Source organism: Ambystoma mexicanum, chromosome 9, assembly GCF_040938575.1.
Source record: "Ambystoma mexicanum isolate Mex_15411 chromosome 9, UKY_AmexF1_1, whole genome shotgun sequence".
Classification (NCBI taxonomy): domain Eukaryota; kingdom Metazoa; phylum Chordata; class Amphibia; order Caudata; family Ambystomatidae; genus Ambystoma; species Ambystoma mexicanum.
In genome coordinates, this window is record NC_090931.1 from 1,181,168,476 (window position 1) to 1,181,187,317 (window position 18,842).

Here is an 18,842-nt window from a genome sequence, read left to right on the forward strand (position 1 = left end):
TACATTGTGTGACGAATACACAATTACAAGCCCACTTTAAATCTCATCACCTTTTGGGTGATCATCAATATGGTGTTTGCCCTGGTGGATGTACTTAGCTGGTGCTCCTGGGTATATTAAATACTTACTGTTACAGGTTTTGGATCAGGACCTTGTACGCCTATTGATATTGCTCAAACCTTCTGCTGTATTTTATACTATCAACCACTCACTACTATTTCAGCATATCAGGATTTAGTTTGGGTGTCTTAGAACTCTAACTGGATCACCTTGCTTTTTAATATTAGAACCTCTAGATTTTAAATTAAGTAGTTTACCTTTGAACGATAACTGGTAGGTTGTGCTGTTCCTCAGGGATCCTGCACTGGATGGCTGAAAAGGTGCTTGGCCTAAATCAAGAAAAAAAAACACAATAATTCTTGTGGTGTCCCATCCTCGGATTGCTAATGCTCTGGATTTGGATACTGAGTTTAGGCTTGCTAGTCATCTCATAGAGGTTTAAGTAAACAATGAGGTTTCATAATGGATTACACTCTCACTTTGAATACACAGGAAAATAAGCTGCTCCGTATTGCTCCTTTTCAGCTAATGCGTCTTAAGCATATTAGACCACTATTATCAAAGAAACTGTTCCAAAATTATTGGGGCCATTATTGGCTCGTTGTTGGCTTACTACAATGCCCTATATGCTGGTGAGTCTATGTGCAACTTGCACTAACACCAGGTAAGGCATATAATGTTGTATGTATTGTAACCAATACCCACAGCCCCAATAGTAAGCCACCTGCACTGGTTTCTTACGAAAGATAGGGTTATGTTTAAACTCCTTCCCATTGCCCACAACGCTCTCTTTGGTTAGGCCACAATCTACCTCAAAGATCGATGGAAGCTGCACTCCACGCCACACATTCCAAAATCAACTTCACAATTCGTTTCATCAAGTTCATCACTATGCCAAGCAGGGATCTAGTCTACTTTTCAACAGGACCGTTTGACAGCATACCCACATATGCACTTTCTGGTAGGCTGCCCATGACACGGTGCACTTCTTTAGTCGCTCCTATGAGTTGTCCCAGATCTCCAGTCAAGGTTTCATGAAGGTCTGTCTTCTCAGGGACATGTCCATTCTTCTGCTTAGCTGTGTTCATCAACCGGCCCTTCTAGGTGCAATACGATTCTACTGACTCAGCGTTATTACCCCTGGCTGCTTCAGTCGATGCAGTTCTCTATGACAGGGAGAAGGGGAAACTATACATCCTGCGTCACACTCTATTTTCCCAACAATTGCATCAATGCCATGTATGCATACATTTTAATATTGCGTTTATTCTCATGCATGCTGGAAAGATGGGGTTGTATTACCTTCGTAATGTGTGTGTGATGTTGTGCTAGATGATAGAATCGGTGTGTTTCATTTGCCGACAGCAACAAGGACATATAATTAAATAAGCATCAAGCAAAATGAAGGCCATTTTAAAGTGACAACTTGTTTCCGTCATATCAGTGGCAGTTACTGTTTGCATGTGATCAGAAAACATACATAAATGTCCGCTGAAAAGGGCCTGGTTTGTTGCACTACTTCCTTGACTAAGCGCATTTTTCTCTCAGGTATTTGTACTGGATTGACTGCTGCGAGAGTCCTCTTATTGGCCGCGTTGGAATGGATGGGACCAATCAAAGCGTTGTTATAAAAACTATGATCTCAAGACCTATGGCCCTTACACTTGACTATGTCAACAATAGACTCTACTGGGCAGACGAGAATCATATTGAATTTTCGGAAAAGGATGGATCTAACAGAAATAAAGGTTTGTTGAAAGACTGCAGCCATATTTCAGAGATGAATTACGTTCGCAATTTAATCTCATGATGACAGAAATGCGTTCTCTATAGCCACACAAAGGTAATAGATTATTATTTCACTAGTTTTTAAATGTAAAATATTAGGCAAAGAATAAAACGATACACACTCTCTATAGTCTCGGCATTTTGATAAACGTAAACGTGTTTAGACTTGAAAGGACATCATTTGAAAATGACCAATTTTAATTGTACATATTTACTGTAGCATAAGCATACATGCATTTTGAAATGCACTAATTAAACTACAACATATGGCCAAAATGTTTCTCTTCTGTCCAATTTCTTGAAAAAAATATCAAGTGGTTCGTATTTATTTACTACTTCCAGGAACTGAAACCGTATTTGTTCGATGTTGTCTTGACAGTTCATATGCCTAAATACTGATGAGTTCATGTTTCTTGTTCATATGTTGGATATGTGCTCATTCCATCATAATTTACAGGGACCTGTAGACTGTCTTACATAAATCTCTGTAAATTATAATCCCTGTAAAGTATATGTAAACTGCTGTACACACTGTCTGTTTCCTTGTAACTGTAACTGATCACTATGCATTAGGTAACTTTGTGGGCCGCATTCATGTAACCCTAATTAAAGCCTTCATTGATGTCATTCATGTCATTCACAGCGCCTTGATGCCTTAGGGCCGTAGTGTGCTCTATAAATTTAAAAATAAATAAAAATAAATAATAAATGCCACATGGGCACCTTATCACATAGATCACATTATTTGTGTCGCAAGTTGCATAGTTGCATAGAGCCCCCCCACAACCCCCCCATTCCTCTCAAACAAACTGGGGCTTTGTCCCAGACACATGTACATTCACATACCCCACACACACATGCACATTCAGAAATATAAATGCAAACACTGTGCTGTAGTTAGGAATGTACTGTTCACTTTCAATTTGAAGACAGCAAGCACATCTGCAGCATGGTTGTCAATCAAAAACAGATTTATGTTTTTAGGAAACAAGTCGATGGGGCACTTCCTACAGGTACAGCCCCATGCCTGAAAACATGTTGCTAGCATGCTAATTATTGATGGTCACAATGGGTGTCTTATATATGATGATGGTGAGCGGAATTACACACCCAATGACCTACACACCAATCTAGGTACAAACCCACTGACACTAGTATTTAAAACACATGGCAGAATCCAGTTATTGGAGCTCGGAGCTCCTAACTTTTAAAATCATCTAGGAGATTCCTCCTAGCAGATGGAATTCCATCACAACCGGTGCCACAGCATATTTACTTGCTTCTTAGTGAAGAGTAGAGGATAGAAATTCTGAATAGCCAGTTGGGGTGAGCTGCTTTGTGTCAACTTCATACCACCCACATTTTGGTGTGTTTGAGTTCCACAAAAACGTTTAAGACTTCCCTAGTGATACACCCAGGGAGAAACAGTTAGGTACCTGTGAGGTTAGGCTGTCGAATACCATCCCCACATGTGGCCCATAGCAGGCCCCGCTGCCATGTCACTTTTAAACAGTTTTTTAATATGTATTTCCAGCACTTGAGCACTGGCAATAGATTATAGTAATAAAGTGTTTTTGACCTTCTAGGGGTGTTGCTCATGAGGGGCTATAGTTTGCAGTGTGGGAGGCCAGGTGTGTGAAATTCTGCTGATTACATTTAGAAGAGTTTGGTCAGCTACAGCAGAAATACTATTAGCCCCCAGGTCGGGGGAGCAGCCATTCAGGTTCTATGAAACGTGGGATGAAAGCGCTAATAGCCCACGTTCCATTGAACCTGCAGACTGCCTTCCCTGCTGCGGGCCGCCATTTTCCACCAACTCTCCACATCAAAAAAAAAAATGTAAATCAAATCCTCCTCCCGTGCCCCACTTACCTGTTTGTGGTGGTGCCGCAGCCCGCCGCCGCAGCTTCCCAGCTTATCCAGCCACCATGGTCCTAGAAGAGGGGCTCTGTATGGAGCCCTGCCTTCTATAACAATGATGGCCATCTTTGAAAGTATTTACATTAATTCCATAGGACGCGCGCGGTGTTCCACTGCATGAATGAAAATACTTATTTTTTAGCACCCTGTGTTGCCACTTTGGTAACCCGGGGTGCGTATTGCGTTACCACCCTGTTCCAAGAGGTAACGGCCCAAAATGTCTATCTGTACCAATAGATGTACTTTATGTCCCATATGCCCTTCTGGCCCTTTCAGGACCCACTGGTTTGTTAAAAAAAAATCTAAAACATTGCATGCACCGCACATGTGTTGTTGTTATATCACATTACCACCATTGTGTGCTATTAGCATAATTCAGAAAGCAAAGTGTAGATGTTAAACAAGAAGTGCTTGCTGATTATTTATTTATTCAGGATATATGACTTGCACTATTTAGCGTATGCAGTTACAAAAAAAAAGAAAAGCGTGTAATAAAATACAGTAAAGAGGATTTAAATCGTTAGGTGCTCACATCAGCAAAGCCCAGCCACCTATTTATGGACATGATTCATCCTTCGCATTTGCATTTGTGCCACCAACGGTTTCAAGGACCATTGCCAGACGCATGAGGCGGTTTATCTTAAGACTGCAGTATACCCTGCAAAGAAATAATTGGAACTCATAAAATATTAGTGAACTCTACGACTATCCCACAGAGTCCGCTCAGCCTGGGATGTATTCTTTAATGTAAAACGTTCTTTAAGTACTGTGTCTCCGATGTACATCTTGCAGTACATTTAGAGAATATGCCTGAGTAATCCTTTGATGCAGTTATTTAAAGTTTTGAATGCAAGTCACATTGTTATAGTGGTTGGAAGAAGGTGTTTTCTGAGTGGTAGTCATTGTGGGTTTTGGATAAGAGACATTGTTTAAAGACTTAAAGATGTATATTGAGAAGTTGTCATTCAGATACACTTTTGGAATGAATATTAAGCAGTTTGAGATATGCTATTGAAATACAGAAGTTAAAAAGCACCGGTGAGAGCTAGGAGACAACAACATGCTTTACAATGGCGAGCCAGCGATCCAGACAGCTTGGAGCTAGCTCAATTATGCATTTCAGTGTGCACATTCTGATCCTTGTTGCTACTGGTTCACACATTTAAATGTAAATCAATGTACTTACATAATCGTTCCAACCGCATTCAAATAAGCCATGACGAGCCCGAAACATCTAGATATCTATATGGCAAGCAAGCCTGTTTCATGTTCCAGATTATTAGTAAAAAAGGATGGCAACCATATACCAAGTGATGCAGGGATCAGGGCAGAAATAATCCCTGTGGCCAGACATTCCCCGCGATTTAACAACATGCACAACTTCCTAGTTCAACATTGATCCTGTCTTCGTAGAGCAAACTATTCCCAACTAAATATAGCAATAGGTCCAAGAGACCAATAGTTAATTAGATATATTTCATAATTCACATTTGCAAATAACTACCATTTAATGAACATGAAAGTACTTCCTCCCTTGTGAAGTACTTTTGTTTAAATATGGTACCTATGATCAGTATTGCTATACAACAGCAGAAATGCCTGAACTATGTTATGGCCAGATGCAAAGGAGAGGACTACAAAGTGAGAAATCCATGCTGAGCAACAATGACATCCCATCCGAGAGCTATCAGCCTCTCAGCACTACATGGTTAAATAATATACATAAAGATCACAATACATAGCTGCTAACGTTAGAACGTTTAGAGTCAGTTCAATTTCAAAGATCATTGACTGCATTTCAAACATGCGTATTGTCCTTGCATAGGCCAATGATGCAATTCATGTGCTAATATTATTTAAGACAACTATGATTATAGTCAATGATATTTAAATGATAGTCATTTTGAAAAATATGTTATGTATACAATTTACTGCAGTGCATATTAACTGTGATCTTCGTTTTTTTTTTGTTTTACTTAGAAAACACATAACACATTATATTGGATCTTGATAACTACATTATATGTGTTAAAGGTCATAAGTAAAGGTTATCATTCTTAATTATGTAAGGATTGGTTGGGATAACTACAGTAGGAGTTAGAGCAGTCAAACAATGAAACAAAAAGATATGTACAATAAAGGTGTATGGTTGAGATAATTCAAAAAGTGCCTATGGGAATGATATGATATGTCCTTCATAACGGGCCTATACACAAGTGTTTCAAGGCGCAAAGAGGTAAGCAAGGGGAAATAGAGGGAAGACAGACAACGATCCTACTAGGCCAGGTGTCTTTCAGATTGCGCAAGTGCAAGGGAAGGGGGAAAAGGTAAGGGCAGATGGAGGGGGAGAGAAAGTGCAGTACATGATATAATATATAACAAGATATATAAAGAGCGGTCAGCTGGTGGCAAGTGCAGGGTGAGTGCAGACATAAGTGCTGGTGGGGGGACTGTAGGGATGCAGAAAACAGTCCGCAGGTGCTGGGGTTGCTGGGGAGTCAGTGCAGGCGTGCAACTGGCAGTGCTGAGCCTGAGATCAGAGGGGTGGCCAAGTAACCAGTGCAGTATAGTATCAGACAGGGCTTCAGCAGGTGAACGGGGGAGAGAAAGCGGAAGCAAAGAGGATGGTTTTAAGGTGCTTCCGGAGCCGAAGATGGTTCTCCTCAAGTTTCATGGAGGCAGGTAGGCTGTTCCAGAGGGAGACCCTGGCCGAAGAGATAGAGCTACCACCAACTTGTTGCTTGAAGAAGCGACTGACCCTGAGGGATCTGGAGGCGGATGAGCAAAGAGCTTGAGAGGGAAGATATTTAAGAAGAGAGTGTTGAAGGTATTGAGGCCCCATACCTCAGAAGGCCTTGTGGACAATGCAGAGGGTTTTGAACTTAATCCTCGCAGCCACAGGGAGCCAGTGCAGAGATTTCATTCCTGGAGAGATACGATCCCTGGGCTTGAGGCCAAGGACAAGTCTCGCCGTCCTGTTCTGGATGAGTTGCAGAGGGCAGAGAGTGGAAACGGTAAGATTTAGAAAGAGACTGTTGCAATAGTCCAGCCTAGAGAGAACCAGAGCTCTGGAGACAGTGAGCTTCTGGGGGAAGGAGAGGAAGGTAAGAATACCTTTGAGGAGGTGCAGCTGGTAGTGTGACTTCTTGGAGATGTCAGAGATGTGAGGAGAGAAAGAGAGTGTGGAGTCGAAGATGACACCAAGGTTTTTTGCCTTGCAGGTGGGAGCAGGAAGAGGGCCAAGAGAGGCCGGCCAGAGAGCTACAGGAAAGGAGGGAGTGGGTGTGCCGATGAGGAGTATCTCAGTCTTACTAGCATTAAGGCAGAAGTCATTGGCGGCACACCACTCCTGGAATGCAGACATACAGTCAGAGATGAGGGATGGCGAAGAGGTGGCCGAAGGTAGTCTGAAAATGAGTGTCATCCACATAGCACTGGAAGTTGGGGCAGAGAGCGGCAATGCAGTGGGCAAAGATTGCCAGGTATTGGTTGAACAGCCAGGGAGAGAGGTTAGACACCTGGGGGACACCACAGATAGAGAAAAAGATAGCAGAGAGGATGTGCCCAAGTTGGACCTCGGAGGGTCGGTCAGAGAGGAAGGAAGTCTGCTATGCCAGGTCCTGACCAGTGATACCTAGGTTATACAAATCATCACCAGGTATTCTATTCTAGTATAGAGTCTAAGGGCAACACCTGGATCATTCAAAATCACAGTCTCGTGGATATACTAAAGCTCATGTCTTGTCGCTCTGAAACACACTATTAGGGATAATGCATCACGTATGTGTCTTGACTACGTCACACAAAATGTCATAGATATAGAAACCCTCCCATTTTTCTTGACTACTGGCAAGTACATCTCTCTCCTTGCCAAAGGGTAATTGGCAGGCTGAGAGGTTCTCCCCAGTAGACATGGGTCACCCACCTGGCACACTGTTAATACCTTTTTTTACACAACCCTACATGTAAATAGAACTTCCCCTTACTTAGGGAGTTGGTGAGAATGTGATATTGGTACATGTCAGCCATTGATTACCCGCCGGTTCTGATGCTTCCAGGTCTGTACTTTCTCAGCATCTGGTTTCCTCCTAGCATTTGAGATATAGACCTCAGCAGGCTCTTTGGTTTCCTATTCTCTGGGTATGATCTGCACCCGTTTATAGGATAGACCCCTATGCAGGTTCTTAGCTCGCTCTTCTTATCTGGATTCTGTCAGTCTAGGATATATAATCTACTGTAGACATGTATCTTTCTCACTATCAACACATATCCACCCATAGGCTTGTTCTCTCGCCTTTCTAGTGTCTAAGCTGATGCTCTAGCTGTGCCCTTTGCAGAAGCCACCTGAACTCCTTTATAGAGCTATTGATTTCCCAGTCATACTTCGGATAGGTCAATCCCATTCTTTACTGAACGTGATAGGATATACCCTTTTCCTTGTTGTTCTCCATCAGGTGTTCCCATTTCCTCATTACGGCTTCTCAGGCATTCTGTCATGTCTCCTTTTGATAATTGTGGCACGCCATGTGTTGTATGGCAGCAGGCGCAGGTTTAAGAACCTGGTTGCCATTTTGAAGTCTGCCAGAATATCATGGTGATCGCCCAGCCCCACAAAGAAGTCCTCTGTGTTCCCAATATATCTGTGAAGGTGTACAGCTGTCTTGACCTGTAGTGAGTGTTTTCCTCCATTCTCATGCTAAACTAGCACTGAAAGGAAGAGTACCCTTTAGCCCAGAAGTGTATCCCTTAGTAGCAGCACATGAATTCCTCAAACCTTTACTTTGCAAGATTATGGGAAGGATGCATCTTCCAACCTAGTTTCCTGTGGGACCAAACCAATGCAGGGCTTTCCATATAGTAAAGGGGCATGTTTGGGGATTCAGGGGCATTTTCCGGAAGTTTTAGACATTGTTAACCTCTCTTAACCTCCTTCAGTCTGGGGTGTGTGGCACACACTTTACCCATGCTTTCAGAACACAGATACTCTGGGACAATGATATATCTCTGCTTTGGTGGATGATATGCAGTAGTGAATAGTAAAGTAAATATATTGGAGGAGCTCTTGACAATCCTCCATATACAACTTGTGCAAAGCTGTTCACATAGAAGGGGGACATAACTTGTTTCATAGGTGATCTTTGATGCCCAGAGGAGGAGTATTGTAAAATAAGTTTTGGTTAGTGAAGGAATATACCTCTGTACTCACGCTCCAGAGTAAATGCAACCCACTAGGGAATAAAGCCAAGAGATATTTTTAACAATAGAATAACAAGGTTTAATCGTACGAAATACAAGTGTCAGCAAAGGACTCTGCTGCCCGAGAGCGCTCTGCCTTACATCAGAAAACTTTGGGGTATAAACAGGAAATACGGCATAGCTATATGAGACATTTGGGTACTCCCGATTGGAGCCACCCTACACATGAGTTCACTCCATAGGGGATGCCAAGCAATAATTGGCTGGCTCTTCTCTATTGATCTGCCTCCGCGTGGGTCTGCTGGGCTCATCCTCATGGTGAAGGTCAGGCTACATATGTGGTGCAATATCTCTTATCTAAGCTAAACAACAGAACCCGGTTATTCATCCACTGTGGCAGGCACTTGGGCATCACAGGAACTGGGTTGCCAGGGAGAGGGGAGGATAAAATACAGTGAGCCTGAACTCTGCATTCAGGGTTTTCATTAATACTGCAGTTCCCTTGCCCAATGTCTCCCCCAGGGGTTTGACCTGTGATTTACCCATGCCAGTACCTCTTGTTGCAGGAGGTGTGTGTTACTCTTGGAGAGATATGCAGTCGCGCAGGCTTTAGATCTGTGGTGGGTACCATTATGGGGAATAGGGCCTGGGGAACAAGTCAGTTTATTGTGGCAGCTCAGGCCTGGCCGGATGGGGGTCAGAGGCCCAATGGCAGTTTAGTGGAGATGGATGGATGCAGCGCTGGTGCCTGGTACTGTCTCACACTCTTCACAGGGCACATTCCTGGAAGTGATACTAGATATTCGCAACACTGAAGGGACAGAATGAAAATGGACTTGTGTGGGAACAGAGATTGTGCAGAGCAGTCCTTGTACGCTGATAGCTTGGCACCTCTGTGTGAACTAGGGACACGTGCATCGAGGGCCACCAGAGTGTCTGTTGTGTCCTAATACAAAATGGGGTCATGGGGCAAGGACAGAGCTAGCACTATTCCCCTATTTCCATGCGCTACAGGGCTTTCATATGTTCCCTGTTGTTGGGGGCAGCTCCCCCCTTGTGCGTTATAGTGCTTTGTATGGGTTTTGCCTAACTTGGAAGTGACTAGGGCGTGGGATAGACACATCTACATCCCAACATTAGTGTATGGCTTCTTCACTAAGTGGGCAAACTTCATCCACTGATGCTTGTATACAGTCTCACCCCTCAATCCTGGGAAAAAAACAGGCAGTTTGATGCAAAACATATTTATTTAAATAAAACAATTAAAGTTGTCTCCAAGCTCTAATTAGGGGACGTTACTACAATATTAAATTATCACAGTTAGCTTTTGAACAAAAACAAAGATAGCCCGCCTTCTTGAATCTGACTATTTCTAGCACATAAACATCCTTTTATATAATCAAATCTATGCATGTTTAATTCTGAATAACTATGGGCATTCAAGCTATAATTGTGCCACTTGTCGGGTGGTCTTTACATTCACAACATTTAAAAGTGATACAGAGAACTTTGTTTTCCCCAATAATACCAACAATTGCTGGAATCATCAGACTGCTGCATGTCTCTCATTTTCCAGGTAAATATGATAAGCTGAATTCATATTATATATGTAAAGTTCAAAGTAAGCTTATAATGAATTGCATCACAAATCTGTAGGTTTTGATTAGGGAAGACATATAACCGGTTCAGAATGCACAAAGATTTAGTTAAATCTCGCCAATCTCACCACACGTATATAGTCCCACTTTGCAGTTTCCATAATGAGGGGTTCATGAGATTTACATTTGTATTATTTTATTGGGAGAAAAAATGAAACAATTAAACTTGCTCTCTTTTCCCATTACTTTTTTAAATTGCTATGACCCTGACAAAACACACAATATTATGCCAATCTTCATTTGGCTATGGTTGAAATGTCTTCATATCAGAGTGTGTTACCTATTTCTGTGAAAACACTTGGGCACAATTTATTGTGATTTAAGTTACACATACTGCATAATATGCTATCTGTATCACTGTGCACACAACTCAAACATGGATTTGGATCAGTGATAATGTTCTGTACATTTCCCATTTAATATATGTATTTTGATATCACCTTCCCAGACCACAACCACTTTTGGTACTTAACACACTCATACAATCGTGGCTAAAGAGAAGATATCATTTCAGCTTTGGGCTAGGCCTTTCATGCTATTTGATTTGCTGGATATTTCCATGGTGCTGCCTCAAAGTCAAACGCTCCTATACAATACATATCCCCACCTTCATTGGATAATTATAATTTCGATATTTGTGACCAGAAAAAAAGATGGGGGTCTTAAATGCAAATAATACATTTGATGCTAAATTGTTTGTATTCCATCATTCACAGTAGCATAGATATGTATTTCTATGATCTGTTCTAGCAGACACATGCCTGGAAACATGACGGATACATCTGTAATACATATTCTAAAATGATGAATATTTACCTTTCTAATATGCTGCCCTTCATTTTCCTTGCAAACAACATATTGTACACAAAACTATTTTAAACAAGTATATACAACACTCAGTGAAAGATTAATTTGCAATTAGATGAACGTCCTGCGTTTTTCTTTTGCAACAGCCTAACAGATAGTCAGCTTTAGTGATAAGCAGAGTTCAAAAGCTTCCAATATATTGAAAAAATGTGCTTTTGAATTTGACATTTTTTGACATAGGATCAAACATTGAAAACAAGAAGTGCCACCATCAGGTGGCAGTGCAGAGTTAAGTGCAGAAAACAATAATTAGATAAGTGCAGGTGGGGGGTTGTGGGGTCACAGATACAGCACCAAGTGCCGGGTTGTCAGGCGGCAATGCAGGTGTGCGACTGGGACGGGAGGGACCTGGACCAATGATTCAGAAGTAATGTTCTGAGGTAAAACTCTGTTCAACTTCAATTCAGCACAATATAGGGCTTCCATTAATAACTGTAGTTTGGCATAATTACACTAAAACGTATAATGTAAAATTCACCGTAATATTTACAAACTTTGTACAATAATCCGACGGTGGTTGGGAAGAGAAATAAAACATTGCATTAAAAAGACCGAGAATGAAATAATGATTAATTTTCTTCAGTTGACTTACAGTGGGGAACATTCATACACACATCATTCAGAACACTTGAAAAGGTCCTACCACTTGACGTGTCAGTTTGAAAGGTATTTCTGTAACAAAGGCAGCGCTCTCCTATGCATGGATTTCTTTTTTTTTTTTTTACACAGTTGGGACCTGGGTATTTTCAGATGTACGGTTCCAACGCTGCAGGCACAGTTCTCCGTGAATGCATTGAGGTTGTTTACCTTGGTGTTTTTCAGCATTCCCTGCTGTTATTCAAACGCTGTCTTTTATGGTAAAATATACTCAAGGCACAATATGTTTCCTTGGATGGTTTAGTTTTTGGCACCCTTACCATCTATGTGTTTTCTTCCATGTGTAATCAACAAAAAATAAAGCAGGTTTTCATAATGATATGTGACATGAACATCAGTGACAATATGGACAATTGCAAATATGGTGCTCTTATAAAGATACTTTAACATTTTTGATTTATATATATTTACAAAATTGACTGCATTTAATTAACTGCGCTTATCTCCAGTGCAAGGTATGTCATATTTTAAGGCATCAATCCCAAGTCCCTCGTTAAGGTCGTGTTTCATGTCGTGTTTGATATAATGGTGTACCTCATAAATGTTCAGATATTTAAAATCACACAGAGTGTGGTGCCTATAGGAAGAAATCAGCCTGTGGCCCACTGTTGTATATGGCAAAACATGTTGTAGTGATTTTTTATATCCTTTTAGTAAAGAGTTGGTGGTACCTTATTCCGTACATAATGTGTGCAAACTGTTGTTGATTTGTAACACATTCTTGGCCATCATTTTCCCAACCTCAGGCAACCGTACTAATGCAAACTCCTTCAGTGTCTGTTCTAAAACCCTGCCAACCAGCTTGCGGCAACAATTAGTGATGTCTGTCCTTAACCCTATCCTTATGGTTAATGCAAATACATACAGGGCATGATTCATGGAAAAGTGTGCATTCATCCCACAAAGGCCCTGCCCGTGAACAACACTGCGCACGCTTGCGTGCAGAATGTATTCTCTGTGTTCTGCGTATTCATGGAATTGGTTGCAAAGTAACTGTATACACCAGTTCCTGCCGGAATGCCCCTGACATGCCCCCACGCAAAGCAAAAACAGCCATAACAGCTACCTTTGCATGCTTCCCCGGGTGCAAATACACACACCCTCCAAACAGTGTGTGGGGTCTCCCACAAGCAGGCCTGCACCTCGGGGACCCCTGTAACTGTTACCCCTACACTGCATACGCACACCCCTAAGTCAGATTGGAGGGACAGCTGCATACACGCACCCCTAAATCTGACACCCACAAGTATCTGCATTGTCTGTATTCCTGCTTTCGGGTGGTGGATAGTATGAGGGCTTTGTGTGGCCATTTTCCAGCTTAGAGGTTGCACGCTCAGATCCATAAATACATAACATTCCACACAATAGTGGGCGTGCGATGGACTGCCTGCACGCTGCCCCTAGAACACCCCCGTTGCCGTGTTCTCCGTCATTTTGCTTGTTACGCCCCCCTACCCTGCCCTCTGCTCAAGCCATGCCCATGCTCTGCCTGGTGACTCGCGCATGGCTCTCGGCCTTTCACTGTGCTGGGCCGCGCCTGCACAAAGTCCCCCAAAAGTACAAAGAGGTACTGCACAGTCGATTCCATTAATCAACAAATGGGATTTTGCACGTGGTTTGGCGAGCAAGTCCTTATTTTCCTTGCAGATATTTCCATGAATCGGGGATATAATTTTCATTAGAAATCTAAGCGATCTCCGAACCTAACATTCATTAATGCCTGACTTCCTAACCCAGCAATCTCCAGTATCACTGTCCCTATATTACTAGCTCTCTGCAAAGAGTATGAAGTGCAAACATGGGCAAAAAGGTCAAGCACACGTTTCCAAAGGATAATACAAGCACATGGCAGACTGTTAACGCACAATGTTGTCTAGTGTTTCCCTGGTCTTAGTGGGTTCCATTTGAGGTTTCTCCTGCTCCGCTTCTGCTGGCACCCTTAACCACCTGCCGGTGTTGATGTAGAATGCTGTGCAGAACCCTAGAGCCTGTGCAACTGGTAGTTGCGTGCCAGTCTCGTAGGGGCGACTGCAAGCATCAGGGAAAACACATGATTTCCTGTATTGTGAACACTGATGCACTTCGGATCTGTATTGTGACACTGTTCTTTGGAAGCAGCTACAGCTACACAGGTTGTGGAGGGATCACTCTAAATCCATTAGTGCAGGGGTTTCCTCAGAGTGTACATCCACAGCCTCAGCACCTGCATCAGAGATTAACCTCCGCACATTTTCAATCTCCGTTCTCGACTCAAATAGCTCCAGTGGTTTCACCATTCATGTTAGTTTTGCGGCTCCATGCTTGTCTCCACCCTACTGCTGTGAGAACCTAAGACATCATGATCCCGATAAAATGGTATGCAGTGATTATAACGAGAAAAAAATGATGAATGACTTTAATATTGAAATATAAATAACGAAAACATTTCGAATTTGTGGTTAAAAGTAATATGGGTCTGGGGTAAGGGATTAAAAAGGGTGGCGGGGGGTTGGGAGGGTAATAAAGCTAGGTAAATGACTGGCTTGGGAAGGGAGGGACCCCCCAAAAATCCAAAATGTTTTGTTATTTTTTATTTGTTAAAAAATCTTCTGCATTTTTTTATTCGTTAAACACATGCAACTGATCAAAGTTGTACCCATCATTTTTGTCTTGCCTTGAGAAATCAGTGGAGGTGATAGCCCTTTTATGTCAGGTCAAGCCTTCAGCATTCAATTGCTGGCATGTCATCCTGTTCAGCAGGGGCGTAGAAGACCCATAAAATCTTGGAGGGACAGGGGACACCTTGGGGGCTTTGCTTTGTTTAATGTATTTATTGTGTTTTAGTCAAAGAACTCGACTTTTCACAACATTAAAATAGCAGTTTGTATTAAATTACATATATCATCACTGTATAAAACAAGAGAAAAGAAGAAAAGAAAACAGAAGAAAATTATGAAAAAGAAAAGCAGTTCAGCCCCTCGGAGCTCATTTATTCCCTGATCACAAGGCCCGTGGCCCTGAAAAGGTAATATTGACTATTCAGGCTACGTCACCTTTATGTGGCAACTGCTGCTTCCTGCGCACAGAAAGGCACGCTTCTGGGACCAGATCAGAGAAACTTTGCACCAGTGCAAGTGCACATTTGGCACAGTAATGGCAGTAGGGAAAAGTGTGCCCTAATTTTAAAAACACTGGGACACATTAAAAAAAAACATTGCACCTCGACAAGTGCAATTCGGCATATTAAAAGCACCAGGGCAGAAATTGCACTAGTGCCAAAAAAGATGCATTTTCACTGCATTTTTGCACCAGGGCAAACTTTGCCCTAGTGCTAATACTGTGCAAACTTTACATTTGCACCAGTGCAAAGTTTCTGTAATCTGGCCCCTGGCCTCTTTTATGGCAATTAATGCAAATATTTTTTAATTATCTCCCACAGACGCCGCCCGTGCGGAGCGGCACTTTGCGGGGACCCGTTCAAGAATAAGGGGGCACAGCCAGGATGGGCAGGACTTGGGTTCATCCGTGGCAATTAATATTGATACAATTGGGAATTGTTTCTCGATTAACAGCCGCCTTTACTTTTGGTCTTTTGGGGAAGCCCAACCGTGTTCTAGTGATTTACAAGCAGGTCTCATGTGTGCAAGAACAAGGTAGAGTTCTACAGTTGTCATGATCTTGGAGGACCAAAGCATTAGCCACGTTCCCAACCGTTCTGTAATTCTCAGCACTCCAAAAAGCCATGTCATGTAGCCACACAGGCAGCCCAGTGAGAGGAGGGAGTGCTCCCCAAAATGCCTGCAGATAGTCTGCACTTGCCTGCATAAACTGCAATAACGTAAAGAGATTGTATGATTTTCATTCATGGACCAAGATTGGTTCTAGATTTTTCCATTTGATGCATGTTTTATAATAAATGCACACATAAATACATAAATATACATCTAAAAATAAATGGTTACTTTATGCCTTCGAAAATGAAAATTATTAAGGAGAATCTGTGAATTTATACTGAAAGGAATAGTGGAACTTCTCCTTGGAAAGGCAACAAGGCCCGTGCCAGCCTGAACACTGTTATTTGAACAGTACATAGCTCTATACAGAGGGAAAAATAGATCCATATTAAAAGCCAAAGTCACAGAAGCGTTTTCTAATTGCAAACCCCCATTAGAAAACATTCTGTGAATTAAGGCCCTGGAGTGGGAGAAAATGATTCTCTACCGATTCCAAGTGATAATTAATGTGGGCCTCACTGTAAAACAATGAACCTTACTGAAATATGTAATGTGGTCCTGTAGCTATGCTATGGTATTATAAATGGGTCACGTTTTTATAGCGTGTTACATTGAATTTCACCCACTTTTAGGCACTGTGCTATATGGAGTTGCTACCCAAATTAAGGGCACTCTATGTATTCCCTTGGGTGGGAAGGGTAGGGGGCTATGTGTAACCTGTGGGGATTGGAGAGTGCATCCTGTGGGTGGAATATATATGGCTAATGTGAGTGCTTAACCCCATGATCTATTTGACAGGCCTATGGGCTGTTGCATTCCACGTGCATGTTTTGTGAACCGGTCAGGGTTGATAGCATTGCTGTCATGTCAGGAAGATGTATAAGGTTCTAGAGTCTGTCGGCCCAGAGCGGGGTGCACGTGAATAGTGAAGTGCACCCCAGCCCACACAGGTGGGGCCCGCAGATCATAAATACATATTGTAAAAGTGACAGCCACAACAAAGCCCCTTCCTGCTCCATTCAGCCCTGTGGGTGCCCAGCCCTGCTCCGCAGCCCGGTGTTGGTGTCTCAACTCAGTTAATTTGTGTTTTGCAGAAATCATCATTAGCTGTTAGGGAGAATTCTTCAGAATGGCTAATTTCCATTATCTATTGAGTCCCTCAGCAGTGTTGCTGGATTTCTATGGTTTAATGTGTTCACCTGGTAAGAGGATGAGCCTTTTTTCCCACTCTTACATGTGGTTTGCTGTGTGTTGTACATTTGTCTGCTCATGGGCTATGGAGTCTCACCTACTCCATAGGCATCATATTTTTATTGTGTGTCACACAGCACCTTCAGTGCAGTGACACAGGGTTGTCTTTTCAGATGTCCCACTTTAAACTCCATTTTCTCGGACTGACTACCATCTCCCAGAACATGTAAAGATGCCATTGACTTTACTAGTCTTTTTAAATGTACAGACCCAGTACAAACTATCTTCCAATAGATTACTGGAGGGATTAATAGTTATCCCTCTTTGTCTGATTCTCATGAAACATTTGTATGTTCCCCTTTCTCTAAGATGTGGCTGTTGGCAGTGGTATCTACCATTTTTATTCTACCGCGGACTATGAAAATAGCCTTGGTACTGTTAAAGGCTATGATGGTAGCCTCAAACTCAAACTTGGTAATCCACTTTTATTTTAACTTGGTTCCGGTCAAGTTGTTTCGCCATATCTTTTGTAACGGTCTTTCTAGTGTTATAGGTTTGGTTCCTTTGTTCAGCGTCCTTTGGCGGGGTTCTGCACAGAAGCCCTTCTTAGGCGCCAGAGTGTCTGGGTGGGCAGGAAGTGAGGTAGGGATTTGAGGCCCCCTGCACAGGGTTTCCTTGGAGACCCAAGTCACACTCTAGTTTGATTGACAGCCAGGCTGTGTGAATAGGGATTTGATGCCATGTCTCTGGCACTGGAATGCAGAGTCACCACTGGAATACGAGAACCAACGAGGAGCTGAAGGAAGACGACTGCTGCAACTACTGGACACCCGGTGAAGCCCTGCTGCAGTTCCGAATCGGCTGAAACTTTGACGACAGAGGAGATCCACAAGGAATCTTCTTCCCTTGAGCCGGGTGGGAACATTCAACTCGCCCAACGCCAGACACTGGTCCTCATCCTGGTCAAATTTGTTGTGCATCGCTGCAGTAGATCGGATAGCCAGTGGGAAGAGAACCAGTTTGGGTTTTAAGGAGCACACCTTTTATTCCATGTTTTGCTCTGCTGCTGACTTCTTCCCTGGGAAGTGCAGGAACCTCCAGCCATCCTCCTTCTTGTCACCACAACTGAAGCTTCAGGAACTGTGAGCCTGCAGGAACTGCCAGGAAAAACTGCCTCAGCTACAGCATTCTTCTTCTTTTAATGTACTGTGCAAATTTCGGCCGTTCGTTCCATCCGACTGCGGTGACAGTGTGTGAAACCTTTCGCTTCTCCGAAGGCTTGTCCTTCTCTTCTCCTCTGAATCATTTTTCCTTTGACCAACTTTGTTTTGAACTCTTGGCAAAGACTTAACCGCAAACTACTTTGAACTGTGTGATCCTCTGCAAAGACTCTGATCCATTAACATAGGCCCAGACCTATTGACTTGACTCCTGGTTGTAATAGCCTTTTCTAGATTGCCCGGCCTATGACTTGTTGGTGCTGTTGATTTATGATAACCTTGTCTTTCCCCCCTTTTAAATTGATGGTGTGCCATTTTGCTCACACTTCATTTTGAACTTAACTTGTCTAGGTTTGATTGGGTGTTGTGCAGTAGATTAAGACTGTGATTTTCTGCTGCTTTATGAGAGTGAACTGTTTTATAACTGATGGTGTAAATAAATGTATATTATTTTACTCAGAAACCTTGAATCAGTGTTTATTTGAACCATAGTATTTGTATTTGTATTTATTTATCTTATATAGCGCTTTATACCAATTGCTGTCCTTTGTGTAACTTCTTGTACTGCTCAC

General features: G+C 42.4%; 1 protein-coding gene across 3 annotated transcripts in view; it reads left to right on the forward strand.

Annotated features, from left to right (window-relative positions):
- Positions 1 to 18,842, forward strand: part of LRP1B (LDL receptor related protein 1B) — a 4,835,697-nt gene that overhangs the window by 4,107,597 nt on the left and 709,258 nt on the right. For all 3 annotated transcript variants that reach the window (XM_069616528.1, XM_069616527.1, XM_069616526.1), the window contains exon 60: positions 1,609 to 1,808. In XM_069616528.1, coding sequence (XP_069472629.1) covers positions 1,609 to 1,808 — 200 coding nt within the window. The remainder of the gene's footprint in view (positions 1 to 1,608; positions 1,809 to 18,842) is intronic.